The sequence below is a fragment of the Peromyscus maniculatus genome, chromosome 3 (genome assembly GCF_049852395.1).
Source record: "Peromyscus maniculatus bairdii isolate BWxNUB_F1_BW_parent chromosome 3, HU_Pman_BW_mat_3.1, whole genome shotgun sequence".
Lineage (NCBI taxonomy): Eukaryota > Metazoa > Chordata > Mammalia > Rodentia > Cricetidae > Peromyscus > Peromyscus maniculatus.
Window position 1 is genome coordinate 73,102,061 of NC_134854.1, and position 13,643 is coordinate 73,115,703.

Consider the following 13,643-nt stretch of genomic DNA (forward strand, 5'->3'; position numbering starts at 1 on the left):
CAATAAAAGTAGAAAAAAAAAGTGTCGAGCGAAGAGCAAGGGGAAAACTGACTTTCCTGGACTTTCTTACTGCAGCTTTTAGGTCTTATGTCTTAATGACTTCTTCATTTTTCTGATGCAAACTCTCCTGCACCTGATCGTTTGCAGATGCTCTCGACTCTGAGTCCCACGTGAATAGAATAGCAACTTCTAGAAGTGACCCCCTGTGCAGCATCCTTCCACACCAGGCCTTGCTCAAAGGCACAGACAGCCTGCAGAGCTGACTGAACTCACTCTTCTCTCCCTTGGGGGTGCCCAGAGTCAGTGTGTTCACCCCAGGCTGGCAGTGGGCATAAGGAGATGAGTCCCCAAGTGTGAGAGCCCAGAGAAGGAGGAAGGCCTTCCCTCCCAGACCCCTGGTCCAGTGCTCATAGAAAGCCATGGCTGCAGCAAGCTTCCTGCACCAAAGGCAGACGGGCCACAAGTTAGAACATAGATCGGGAGCACCGATGACCTACTCCTGAGCATCTCTCACTCACAAGGGCCACACCCCACGACGAAAAGGCTAAAATCCTTCATGCACTTGGGACATGAAAGGTTTGTGAACACAAATTCCTGGAAAGAACTTGGCCTTACATGAAACCTTCTACAAGGCAGCTAACTGGTTAGAACTTCAAAGATGGTGGAGGGGTTGGAATGTTGCAGGTTCAAAGACTCATTGCAATTTATCTTGGGCATCTTCAGCCCCTTAATAGCCATTCCTCATCTATGTTTGTGTCTGACTTACTAGCTAACACTCTTGTACCTAGCAGGTAAAACCTTATAGAACATATTAATTTAACAGACCACTAGCTTCTACCAATCAAAAGGCTAAGAATGTGGTCAGATAGCATCTGAGGCCCCTGGTGGGATTTCCCCACTCTGCTGTAAACCACTTACCTAATGCACTGGCTTAGGACTTACTTGCTCTGTTGCTACCAGACTTGACCCTGTTGGAAAATGGGATTTGGGACAGTCTAATTCTGTGTTCTCAACACAAGGTCACTCGTATTTGGTTCCAGAATAATCTCTCTCTCATTCCTTTTGAGGAAAGAGTGGCGTTGTTTTTGTGGTCTCAGGCCTTGAACAATACAGACAAAAGCTATTTTCACATCCATGGTCAGCAACTCTGCTATCTCTGGGCCTAGTAACTAAACTTTCAAAGGACCCCAGAAGAGTGGCATGGAAAGGAACCGGAGGGAAACGGGATCTGGAAACACAGGAAGCTCCTTCAGCCTCGGTCTCCTGCCTGAAGCTACCCCTGGGTGGTCTGCCACTCTGGGCAATCTAGACATCAAGTGTGACCACACACTTGAGAGGCAGAAGGCACTATGCAAAACTCCCACTCAGTGGTGGTCAGGACGACGTGAACTAGAAACGGCTTCTGACCACAGGAGTCATTAGGCAACACGCTGTCGTGTCTTCTCGATGAGCAACAATGCAGAGGCACAGGCTGTGACCTAGCTGAACTCTGGAGCAGACATCGCTTCACCCCCTGGGACTCACCGACACGAAGAGCCACATACCCAGCACTGTACTAACTGAGTCACAGGAGTGGAGGAACAGACCACCACTCTTCCAATGAAAGACAGCTAGCTAGAAAAGTTAGGAGAGGCAAACTGTCACGGGCCGTTAGCTGGGAGCTGTGACTTCCATCCATGTCGATTTTAGGATAAAATTCCATTCACATGCACATACACATGCATGCATTCGCATACACATGCAAAGACACACACACACCTTAAATTGGGACCCCCATTCATTTCAATACTATGGTCCTTCAGATACCTGTACTTATAGAGAGGTGCAGGAAAGCACAGAAACCCCCAAATTCTAAAAGCTTGTCACCTGCACACACCGAACAAGTGCAGCCTCGTGCTCCCTCCATGGGGAAGACTGTGTCCTGGGCCAGAAGCAGAAAAGTCACATGAGCAGGCATGAAGGTGAAATGAAATGGGTGATGCTCCTTTTCTTCTCTCTTTCTTTTTCTTTCTTTCTTTCTTCTCTCTCTCTCTCTCTCTCTCTCTCTCTCTCTCTCTCTCTCTCTCCCTCCCTCCCTCCCTCCCTCCCTCCCTCCCTCCCTCCCTCCCTCCCTTCCTTCCTTCCTTCCTTCCTTTTTTTTTTTTCCCCCCGAGTGAGGACCGAACCCAGGGCCTTGCACTTGCTAGGCAAGTGCTCTACCACTGAGTTAAATCCCCAACCCCGGGTGATGCTCCTTAGACATGCTATGGTAGAGGGCTTCACGTAAGTGAGCCATCTGGTGAGGGTGAGTAAGGACAAGAGGAAGGTAGGTGTGTGTGTGTGTGTGTGTTTGTGTAGCTATGTGCCCAGCATCCCAGGAAAAGGAGACTCTGACCCCAACCCTGACCATTTCTAGGGCGGATGGCAGACACATCTTCCCATTCTCCTGTGATTATAATCTGCTTCCCAAGTAACCTGCTAATGGGTAACTTTACCTCAGTGCCAGTAAACAGTGGTAGCATCCTGAGAAGCTCAGCCTTTCTTTGGTGCACTAAAAGCAGCAGCTATTTGAGCCATAAGGCTAAAACCCAGACAGATGAACGGCTCCATTGCTGTCAGGACCCGTGGTCATGACGACAGCAAAGCCAGCGTACGGCCGCCTGAGGGCTCACCCGGTCCCACTGAAGGCACTCGGCCTCGTGCGCTGGCGTGCAGATACAAGGCATCTTACTGTAATTCTGTGCTTTCTTCACTCCTCTTAGCCTATTCTTAAGACTCTTTAAAGGCGTTTAAAGTCCCCTCTAGATACAAGAGCGATAACCACTAACCACGTATCCTTCTGCGTACCTGTGTAATTGCCACGGCATCCTTTCACTTAGGCCTTCCCACAGCCCATGAGCCAGGCACTGCCATTCCCACTGGGTAAAGACAGAGGCTCCAAGGACGTAAGTCACTCCTACAAGGCTGCACTCTGAACAGAGGACACGGCCCGTGCCGCAGAAAATGGCCAGATGCCTTTTTTGCTTTTTGCCTTGGGATCCAATTCATGTAACCAAAGACTAAGCTTTCTGGAACTCTCCGTTGATCTCTCTGGGTACTTGAGCACCTGCCCATGGGCCCTGGTCCTCCTCACCAAGTCCCACAGTGGATGTGCTGGCAGAGCCTGTGACTGGTGCCACCCCTTTGGGGATCCTGGGACTGCCACTCACCTCTCCACAGCTCACGTCAGTCTCCCCTTAGAGGCCTTCCTTCCGCTCTGATTGTCAGCTGGAGTCTGGGGCTATTTCAGGCCTTCATTTTTTTTTTTTTTTCACAAGAGTGCATACAACACCATGGTAACCAAACCATGTTTTCATTTCCTCTCATTCCATTTTAAATTCGGTATTTAAATAACCCAGCTGAATCTGAATCAGACAGATGACTGGATCCCGTAACTACCGATTTAGCTCCCACCTCCCCTTATTAAGGAATATTTACCTCTCCGTTTTCACCTGGGAAGCCACTGGCCATATGCCTCGGGGCTTTTGTATATTCCCTTTCCTCTGAGTTCCAGGGAACACAATTGCTCTGGGTTTGGGTTTTTGCGTTGTCAGTTTTGAGAAAGGGTCTCACCACCACACAGCCTAAGCTGGTCTAGAACTCTCTGTGAATCTAAGACTGGCCTTGAATTCCCAACCCTCCTGCCTGAGGCCTTTGAACAGTAGGATGGCAGGCAGGCACGACCACACTCAGCCTGTATTGCATTGAGACAAGCACCACAGTCATCAGTTTCTGGGGAGCTGGGTGAGGTGGTTGTGAACTTGTAACCTCTTTACTGGGAGGCGGAGCAAAGAGGAGTGCATGTCTGAGGCCAGATGGATATGTAGTGAGACACTAATCTCAAAGAAAAAAAAAGACAGAAGGGTTGGGGAAGGGGGAAGGCAGGAAAGAAAAGAAAAGAAAAGAAAAGAAAAGAAAAGAAAAGAAAAGAAAAGAAAAGAGAAGAAAAGAAAAGAAAAGAGAAGAAAAAAGAAAAAAGAAAAGGCAAGCTCGCAGCACCTTCTCTCCCAGTCCCCATAATGCAAATCCATTGACAAAAATAACCAGAGGGAAAGAATATTTAGCAACCCACACTCCTTCTTTATCCTCAGTTTTCTAGGAGCTGGAAGAGAAATCTATGGGAGCAATGACGAACAGTCTCATGAAAGAGTGCTTTCCATCTTTCTAAAGGTTACACATTCTATTTTAGCTGAGGGGTGTTCCACATCGGCAAACACACGGGACGTTCATCCTCCAATGCACGCTGCACAGCCACACTTCATAGATCAGACCTTGCTCTAGGACCACAGAAGACAGAAATGATGGTGTCACCTCCACTTGCCCCGAGCCCTACCACCTCTAGGAAACAGAACTGTGCTTCAAACGGGAGCTGCTTGGCTCCTGAAGCTTCCACGCTAACTTGTGTGGAAGGACCCAGTGGACCTCAGGCCACGTAAGGACATGATCACCCATTGGAGAGGGACTCTTGTCTATCCCCCCAGCCTCCCCATACCACTGCAGGGTCGGAGCCATCTGCAATAGTACCAGGCACACAGTAAACATTTAAGAAAAAAGAGAGAGAGAGATACAAGTTGTTGCTCTGAATAATAAATACATACACAGTGATTCCTCTTGAGTTAAAATCTAGACCACGGCACAACGCCCACTCTGAGGGGTAGTCAGGCTCCAGAATGGTGGTGGCAACTGTCTGGGCACACTTTTTCTCTAAGTCACACTCTGGGCACAGGCTTGTGCCTTGGCACTTCCTTTTGCTAATGATCTGCAGGGAGCTAATGCTGCTGCATTGTAACCAGGCAGGTGTGCAGAACTACCAAAGCCTGGGTGCTGTGGGGAGCAGCTGAGCTTCCACGGAGAGAAAACATATCCCAGCTTTTATGCTGCCAAGCCTGTAATTATCTCAGTCCCTTTGAAGCCAGTGAAAGGAGGAAAATAAATATTTCAAAAGCACATTTAAGAGCAGACACAAACAATTCTCTCCACAAACACAAAGGGCGCATATCACCTGCTCGGCAAAAAACTGGAAGCCCTTGTCCTGCCGGATGCATTCGTATGTTTCTCCGAGGACGGGGTTAAACGGCTTGCTGCCCGCTCGGAAGTAGCTGGATGCGTATGCGGAGATGGCGAAGGCTGCCACGTATACCTGTGAGCGGAAGGAAAGGACTGGTTCACTTCTGTGACACTGAGAAATCTGTCACGAGGAGATAAAACCTATGCTGCCTTCAGAAAGACAAGGCTCTGAAAGGCAATTCAACCAACTCAACCAACTTAGGTTTACAGTTGTAGGTTTAAATAATGTTCATTTGGGCCTGAAGACAGCAAATCAACCTGTTAAAACTGCCTGCTTATTTTGATGTCAGAAATCTGGAAGGGGTGATTTGATGGAGGTGATAAAATTCATCCAACAGCATGCCAATGCTGAATCCTCTACATGCAGCCAGCCAGGGCCGGCAATCCCAACATCGGGGCCTCGGGGCAGATGCTGAAAGAGTACAGAGAAGTAACATGGTCCCCCCACCCCACCCCAGTTCAGAAACACGCACAATACGTTCAACTAGTCACCGACTGGTATCGTAGAAACCTGCAAACTTAAACTCACATTGGCCAACGGAAGTGTGAGAGTCACTGCTGCACTCTGAGAAGCAACAGGCCAGAGGCCCTTGAAGTTCTGCCTTTCTGGGAGGAAAACTGAGAGGTAGGGGGTGGGGGAGAGGAGGAAGGTGTGAGAGGACAAGGGAGGAGGGGGAAGAGGAGGAGGGAGAAGGGAGGAAAGAGGAAGAGGAAAATGGGGAGGAGGAGGGAAGAATAAACTACATGTCCACACGGGATTAGCAAAATCCTTTTCTGAACGTCACCATGTGGATTCCAGCCTGTTCTTCAGCGCCTCTTTCAGAGCATCAAGGGAAACAGATTCTCTCGTTTGTATTTTGCTTTCCCCCTCAAAGTTAGATGAAAAGTAATGACCTGGAGATTTCTTTTTGATACCAAATAGAAACTGTCTCAACGGTCTCCTTTGAACATCTTACGAGGTTTGCTACACTAAACTCAGTGTCATCTATATCTGTGTGTGTGTGTGTGTGTGTGTGTTTGTGTGTGTGTGTGTGTGTGTGTGTGTGTGTGTGTGTGTGATGTGCACTTGTGTCATGTATGTGTGTGTAAGCATGCATGTGGAAGTGAGAGGTCAATGTCAGGTATCTTCCTCAGTTGCTCCCCACCATATTCTTTTGGAGGCAGGGTCTCTCACCGAACATGGAGCTCACTAATTGGGCAATACCATCTGGCTGGCAAGCTCCGGATTCACCTGTCTTGCCACCCTCCACTGCTAAGGGTTTCCTACTCTGTCAGCTTTGACATGGGGTGCTGGGGATCGAACTCGGGTCCTTGTCCTTGCACAGCAAACATGGTACTGACTAAGCCATCCCCAGTCCATGCTGCATTCCTGAAACTCGGATACATGCTTCTCTCTCTGCCTCCCCTGTTTCTGACACACCAAACAGGAAGCTCACACTGTCTCTGTGGAAAGCCAAACACCTTGAGTCTCCTTTAAAAAGGTGGCTCACCTTTTCAGAGCACTTACTGCTCGGGGAGAGAACCAGAGCTTGGTTCCCAGCAGGCACATCGTGGTTCACAACTGCCTAAATTCCAGAGCCAGGGGACCTGACATCCTCTCTTGGCCTTTGAGGGCTCTTACACACACGTGGTGCATAGAAACTCACTCAAGCACACACTCCTACAAATACATTAATAAATCTTTTGGGAGAAAACCAAAACCTCAAAATACAGCAGACTGAAGAACCCAGTGCTATCCATGACGCTGGGCAGTAAGAACAAAATCTCCCCTTTGGCAACACCAAGAACCTACAAAGGAGAATGTGGTAACTGCAGAGCAGGAACAGACACCCTTGGGCTCTGTGGTTGTGCCGGGGTCACTGGGGCTTCCCTAAAACTTTCTTATTCTCCTTTTGTTTCGGAGACAAGGTCTCATGTTATAGGTCAGGCTGGCCTCCAAGTCAATCCTCCTGCCTCAGCTCACCCCGTGTTGGGATTACAGGGGTGTACCACTATGCTCAGCTTCACCTCTTGTCCAAGGTCAAGACTATTGGTCCCAGATGTGCACCAATCCTCCTGCCTTGGCTTCCTCCTGTTGGGACTACAGTTGTGCGCCACTGCGCTTTCCCTTTTATTGGGACCAAGTGCTGAGGATCTTAAGGGTTCTGAATTGCCACAGGAGTTAAAGACATTTTAGAATATTTTCTCCCTTTCTGTTTTAAATTTTATTATTTTATGTGTGTGTGTGTTTTGTGTGCATGTATGGCTGTGCACCATATGCATTCAGTGCCTGGGAGCCCAGCAAGAAAATGATGGTGGATCCCTTGAAATTGGAGTTAGGGATGACTGCAAGTCATATGGATGTTGGGAATCTGCCTCGTGGTGGTGGTGGTGGCGGCGGCGGCGGCGGCGGCGGCGGCGGCGGCGGCGCACGCCTTTAATCCCGGTACTTAGGAGGCAGAGGCGGGTGGATCTCTATGAGTTCAAGGCCAGCCTGGTCTACAGAGCGAGTTCCAGGACAGGCTCCAAAGCTACACAGAGAAACCCTGTCTTGAAAAACCATAAATAAATAAATAAATAAATAAATAAATAAATAAATAAATAAATAAATAAATGTTTCATGTTCAGAGTGAATGGTTTTCTTTGAGGCAAGGCACCATAAATGCTGACTTTTACCACTAGATTTAAAGCTTCCTGCCTCCCTATCTCCAGCAGATATTGTCTAGGGAAATTCAACAAAAAAGGCAAAAATCACAGTTTGTGTTTTTTGGCATTTATGATCATTAATATCAAGAGAGAAAAATCTCTCTGATAAGAAGGTCCCAGAGATCAGGCAGAATGGCAATGGGGTGTCTCTTCAGCCAGGAGCTGAGGTTTGAGGTTCTCATTCGTTTCCAAATCAAGGCAGCCAAGAAGCTTCCTTGAGCCTGAGAACTGCAGGCTGTGTGGAGTGTGAAGGGGTCTGCCTCCTGTCACGGGGGTGGGGGCTGGGGAGGGGTGTGGCTAGTTCTGTGAAGCCCAAGGGTGCACTCCTCTCCAACCCAGCCCGGCAGCCAATGAAAGAGAGCTCTGCACTCAAGTCCCAGCCCCCACCCCCGTGGTGGCGGGCGACTGATCACCAGCTCCCAAACGAGGAAGCCAGGAGAAGAGTTTCCACAACAAATCTTCTCAGTCAAGAGTTTTGCAAACAAAATTGCTTATTTAAATAGCTCTATAAGAGAGAGGAAAAGGTGGCGATGGTGGGGGGGGCGTTTTCTGGTGTCATGATGTAAAACACCCTCTGTGAATGATACTTTCCAAAAGCGTAGGAATGAATGGGACAATTCCAGAAATAAACAAAAACATTCTCAAGGGAAATTTACTCTGGATGAGAGAAACTGCTCAAGAAATTAAATTCTGTCCACCCAGGGTAGTAAAAATAAACACAGCCAGCCAGCCTAGAGCATGTTTTCCAGCCGAGCCTATGAGAACCATCCGATGGAAGCTTCCAGAGAAAGAGCAAGCCCAAAAACAGCAGAACCACCCGCCCCCAGGCAGGCACCAGCTGCAGAAGGCCTTCCTTTCCCACTCCAGATTCTGATGAGGTAACTGCACATAGCCAGGAAGCGGGGGACTGAGACTCTTCCGAGAAATGACCGTCTCTAAGGAGCAATCGGAATGGGGACTGGGCTTTAAGCCTCTGGGCTCCGAATGGCTCAGAAGAACAGTGCAGGGGGTGGGGGCCTCACCATCCTCTCCAGGGCACTGGGCATGCGCGCAGCCTTGTCCAGAAGCTCGCTGTATTCCAGCTCCTCACAGAGCCGCTGCAGGGTGTTCAGCGGCTCATTCAGCTCCACCGGCATGGCTACCTTGGACAGGTCCTTCCCGATGTTGTTGCGCAGGATGCTCCATAAGCTGACACTGCTGGTGTTGGGGCCCTGTGCCGGCAAGCAGGTCCGCCTTTTGGACCTGGCTTCCCCACCACTTTCGAGAACAGGCCCTGCAAGGAAAGAATTCTGGTCGACTCCAGGAAGCTAGTCCACGAAAATAACCCTAGCAAGTACTCACTGTCAAACCTAGTTATGCAGTGTAGGATGGAAAACTAGAAACTAGCAACAGAATGCTGAGCAATTAAATACCAAAACTAGGGTACAGCTCAGTAGAGGAGCACGTGCTTATGCACCAATCCTGGCACTGCTGAATAAAGAAATGCCCCAAACTGTATACACTAATAGCCATGCACTTCATTCCTGGGGAGACTTAGGAAGCTCCCGCTCAAAAGCTAGCTCCTCACAGCTTCAGACTCAGAATAAGAACGGAAATCGGGTTTCCATGCCAATAACAGGTTAGACTGGTATAAATTTGAAAGCTTAACCACATCAAATTCTGAAAATCAACTCTGCATTGTTTGAGATGTGGTCTTATTCTATAGCCCAGGCTAGCCTCAAATGCACAATCATCTGCCTTCACATCTCCAGTACTGGGATGTTAGCTGTGCACTACCTACTGGCTAAATTGTATTTATTCTAGAAAAATAAGAAAGAAATAGTTTCCATCAATTATTCTACCAACTCAAACAGTGGCCCTTTACATTTGGGACTATCTGTAAATTAGTGTATTCTCTACCTATATTATTCATACTGTAGGGGCATTTTTATGTTCTGCTTATTCAGCTGTCTAAAGCATAGTTCTGTTATTTAAATTCTCCAATAATAACATTTTTAGTGACTGTAAAAATACTCCATGGTATAGACACATCACAATGTATTGGCTCGCTCATTACTGTTGGGCCATTAAGTGTTTCTAGATGTTCAGCTACAATTCAAAAAATGCAAAGAAAACCCAACAGCAACCAACAATATGGACTATCTACACATCAGGATACTTGCTTGGTCCTCTGATCATTTTATCAGCACATATGGTTGAGGACTGTCACGAAAGGCTGTTAGTGCTTTTGGTTCATATGATCTGAATGTTATTTAAAAGACAAGTGAGTAGATGTGGGATGCCCCACACCCACCACACACAAAGCCCACGTATTGAAGAGCGGATTCCCCAGCTGACGGATCCAATTCCTGAGACCTGGCTGGATCAGGAGCTCTCTGGCCCGACCAATGGGCTGGTCACTGACTTTTGCCTTACAGTGAGTGGACTACGGGACAGGAGGGGGTTGGAGAGAGTGGTCCCTCGGGGCTGCTCCTTTCTCCCGCCTCTGCTTCCAGGCTGCCATGAGGTGAGCAGAAGACACTGAAGAACTTTTAGTATGTTCTGGAATGCTTTTGTGATCATTTCTTCTTCATCCTATACACATTGACTCCCTTCCTTTCGTTTTTCTGTCTATTTTACAATTTCGTCTGTTTTTACAATTTTATCCCAAGTTGGCATTTACGTTTAAGCTTGGCCCACGGAGGATTTGATGAATGAAACGTTTACAGTCGCATACATAAAACTGCCCACCACTTCTGTCTCAGACTCTGATGTCTCTCTCCTGCTCTGTGTCTCTTTTCAAATGGCATCTTTTCACTGTACGGATGAACAGGTAACACACCACTTTCTGTGTGTTTATTAAACATAGACACGTAGCATTCACTCATTACATAACCGATAGCTCTGAATAAAGAGGCAGCTTTGATGAACAGAAACGTCTGAAATTGGGGTCATGCTGTGCGGTTGCAGGCTAACTTAAGCATCCAGTTTAGTTCCAAATTTACTTCCATTGGTTATATGGGCGAAATCTGGCACAGGCGCACAGGTGTAAATGGGGGCATCTCTGGCAACAGCTCTGCGGGCAGTGGCATGTTTCCTTTGGTCCACTAGTCTAACATTTCAAAGACTGCCACTCTACCACCACAGCCACGCTACTGACGCCACACGCGCCCTCTTTTCACTCTGCGGTGCCGGTCGCCTCGGCCTCTGACGTGTATTCTTCTTCTTCCTCTTTAGGGTACTTCTTGAAGTAAACAGTACTATTATCTCCGTTTTATAGATGAAGAAAGTGAGGCAGAGAGGGGGGTCCAGCACACATAACCAACAAGGAATAGAGTTGGAGCTGGTGCCCACGGATTCCCTTCAGTCCATAGTCTCAGCTACTTAACTTCTGCGGCATTCAGCAGGGCAACAGGTCCTGCCACGTGACCTGTGATTTCTTTTGGGCGAGAAACTGATAGGAAATACCCAGAACACCAAGTGTCTGCCGCACACTCTGGGAATCCTAGTTTAATAGCCGGAGAGCTCTGCTTTAGCTGTTTTCATTTACATTTTCTTTCCTGACACAGAGTCTCATATATCCAACAGGCTGGACTCGAACTCTCGATGTAGCCAAGGATGCCCTTGAATTTCTGATCCTCCTGCCTCTACCTCCCTAACCCTGGGATTACAGGTAAACACCACCATGTCTCATTTTATGTGGCGCTGGGTATAGAATCCAGGACTTCATGCATGCTAAGTAAACACTCTTCCAACTGAGCTACACCCACAGACAGAGTGGGTTTAATTCTTCTTTTCTCAGTAGGCAAACTGGGTTGTAGGACATGAAGGTTATCTCTGAAGGCGTCTTTTCAAGATGTCTAGAAACCCTGTCACCATCTGAGAAAGTCTACAGAGAACTGGGGACATCTGATTCTGGTATTCAAGGAAGGTCCAGCCAGTATGTGCTGAGTTTGAGCTGAACAGTCACGGACTAAGCAAGAGAAGCAGCCTGACCACCTCCACCTCCATGCTCATCTCAGCTGCTGTTAATGCAGCATGGCCATTGACGATGTCCTGGACCAATCCTTTCTTCCTTACTTCAGCATCCTGTTTACTCCGTGCTCTCCTGACTCCCTCACTCAGGCCTCTGGGAGATGGAGGAGGGGCCTCAGCCTTTTTCATCTTCCCCGCTCTGTAGCTGGAGCTCATACCACTCACTGCTCACTGAGGGAGCAAGTGATGTTTCTTCATGAACCTGTTCATTCTTTGTTACCCGCCTGCCCCTGGAGTCCTCAAAGCAGCAGCTCTGGAGTGTTTGGACAATCCACCCGCATAGTTCAAAAACATTCGCTGAGCTGAGACACTGAAATAGAGGGGTCTGGCATGGTTCCAGTCCTCTGTGTAGATATGATAATGGTGGTGGATGATGCTTTGAGTATTCAATGGGGGCAAACCAGATGCCAAGATGGGGAGTGACTGACTGATGTTCAGGGCCCTGTGCAGAGGACCGTGAACTGGGAACTCACTCTATGGGCATCTTCCTAACTTGACTGTTCTGCTTCCTGAAGTCACAAGCTGCTTGGGATTAGACACTCCAGGGACCCCACAGCTCAGACTCACATAACGAAATACCTTTCTTCAAAAACTGCATTTATCTATTTATATTTGGCATTCATGTGCCACAGTGTGAGGTGTGTGTGTGTGTGTGTGTGTGTGTGTGTGTGTGTGTGTGTGTGTGTGTGTGGCCAGAGGACAACTTGTGGGTATCAGTCTTCTCTTATTTTGTGGGTTCCAAGGAATGAATTCAGATTGTTCAGTTTGGTAGAAAGTACCTTTACCCACTGAACCATCTTGCCAGTCCCAGAATATCTTTCTTGGTCATCATTTTCCTTCTTAGGATTAAGCAGTAATAAAGGGGCAGCTTAGGAGACCCTGAGAGGAGGTAAGAGTATATTCTCTTGAATAATCTGAAGCTGACTATCACTTGGACCTTTTAGTTACATTTGCCCTATCAAATTCTTAAATTATAACAACATTTCAGTATCTGAATACAGAATACCATATCCTATATTGTACTTGCAGAGAAAATGCATGACTCATAAGGGACACCCTTGTTTAAAAAAAAAAATCAGGCCTGGTGGTGCACATTTGTAGTCTCAGCATTTGGAAGGCAGAGACAGGAGGATCCCTGGACTCTCAGGCAGCAAGCCTAGCCTGATTGGAGAGCCTCCAGTGCCAGTTAGAGACCCTGTATCAAAAAATATGATGGATAACACCAGAAGACTGACACCCAAGGTTGACCTCTGACCTACGCACGCACGCACACACTCACACACACTCAGCTGCAGGCTTCCAGAGATCCTGTAATGTAAACACTTACCTAAGGTCTGTAATGTAAACACTTACCTAAGGTCTGTCTTTCATTGTCTAAGTCATTACTGAGGTTGTCTAAGGACAGATTGTCACTTATGTCACTGACATATGAGTCGTCATCAGAAATCTGTGGGAAAGAAGAGATAATACACATGAGAGGGAGGAGAGGGAGAGAGAGAGAGAGAGAGAGAGAGAGAGAGAGAGAGAGAGAGAGAGAGAGAGAGAGAGAGAGAGAGCGCACCAGCCTTTCAGAAAACCCTACTCCAAATGACCAAGCATGCCACGTCTTACACTACAAATCCACAGAAATCATTTGGGGTACTATTTTCATAGAACACCCCCCAATTTACCTAGGTGATGCTCACAGCAACAAACTAACTGTTAGGGCTGGGGGTGCAGGTGGACTGCTTGCCTAGGGTGAGAGGGACCCAATTTTGGGCCCCACCAAAGGAAGAAAGGGACAGAAGGAGGGAGGGATGGAAGGAGGGAGGGACAGGAGGAGGGAGAGAGAACATTCTTAGATATTCTTGGTTCTCAAA

General features: G+C 47.8%; 1 protein-coding gene across 13 annotated transcripts in view; it reads right to left on the reverse strand.

Annotated features, from left to right (window-relative positions):
• Osbpl3 (oxysterol binding protein like 3) overlaps positions 1-13,643 on the reverse strand; it is a 185,858-nt gene that overhangs the window by 30,007 nt on the left and 142,208 nt on the right. For all 13 annotated transcript variants that reach the window (XM_076566785.1, XM_076566788.1, XM_006982186.4 and 10 more), the window contains 3 exons: positions 13,138-13,231; positions 8,793-9,043; positions 5,021-5,158 (listed from right to left, as the gene is read on the reverse strand). In XM_076566785.1, coding sequence (XP_076422900.1) covers positions 5,021-5,158; positions 8,793-9,043; positions 13,138-13,231 — 483 coding nt within the window. The remainder of the gene's footprint in view (positions 1-5,020; positions 5,159-8,792; positions 9,044-13,137; positions 13,232-13,643) is intronic.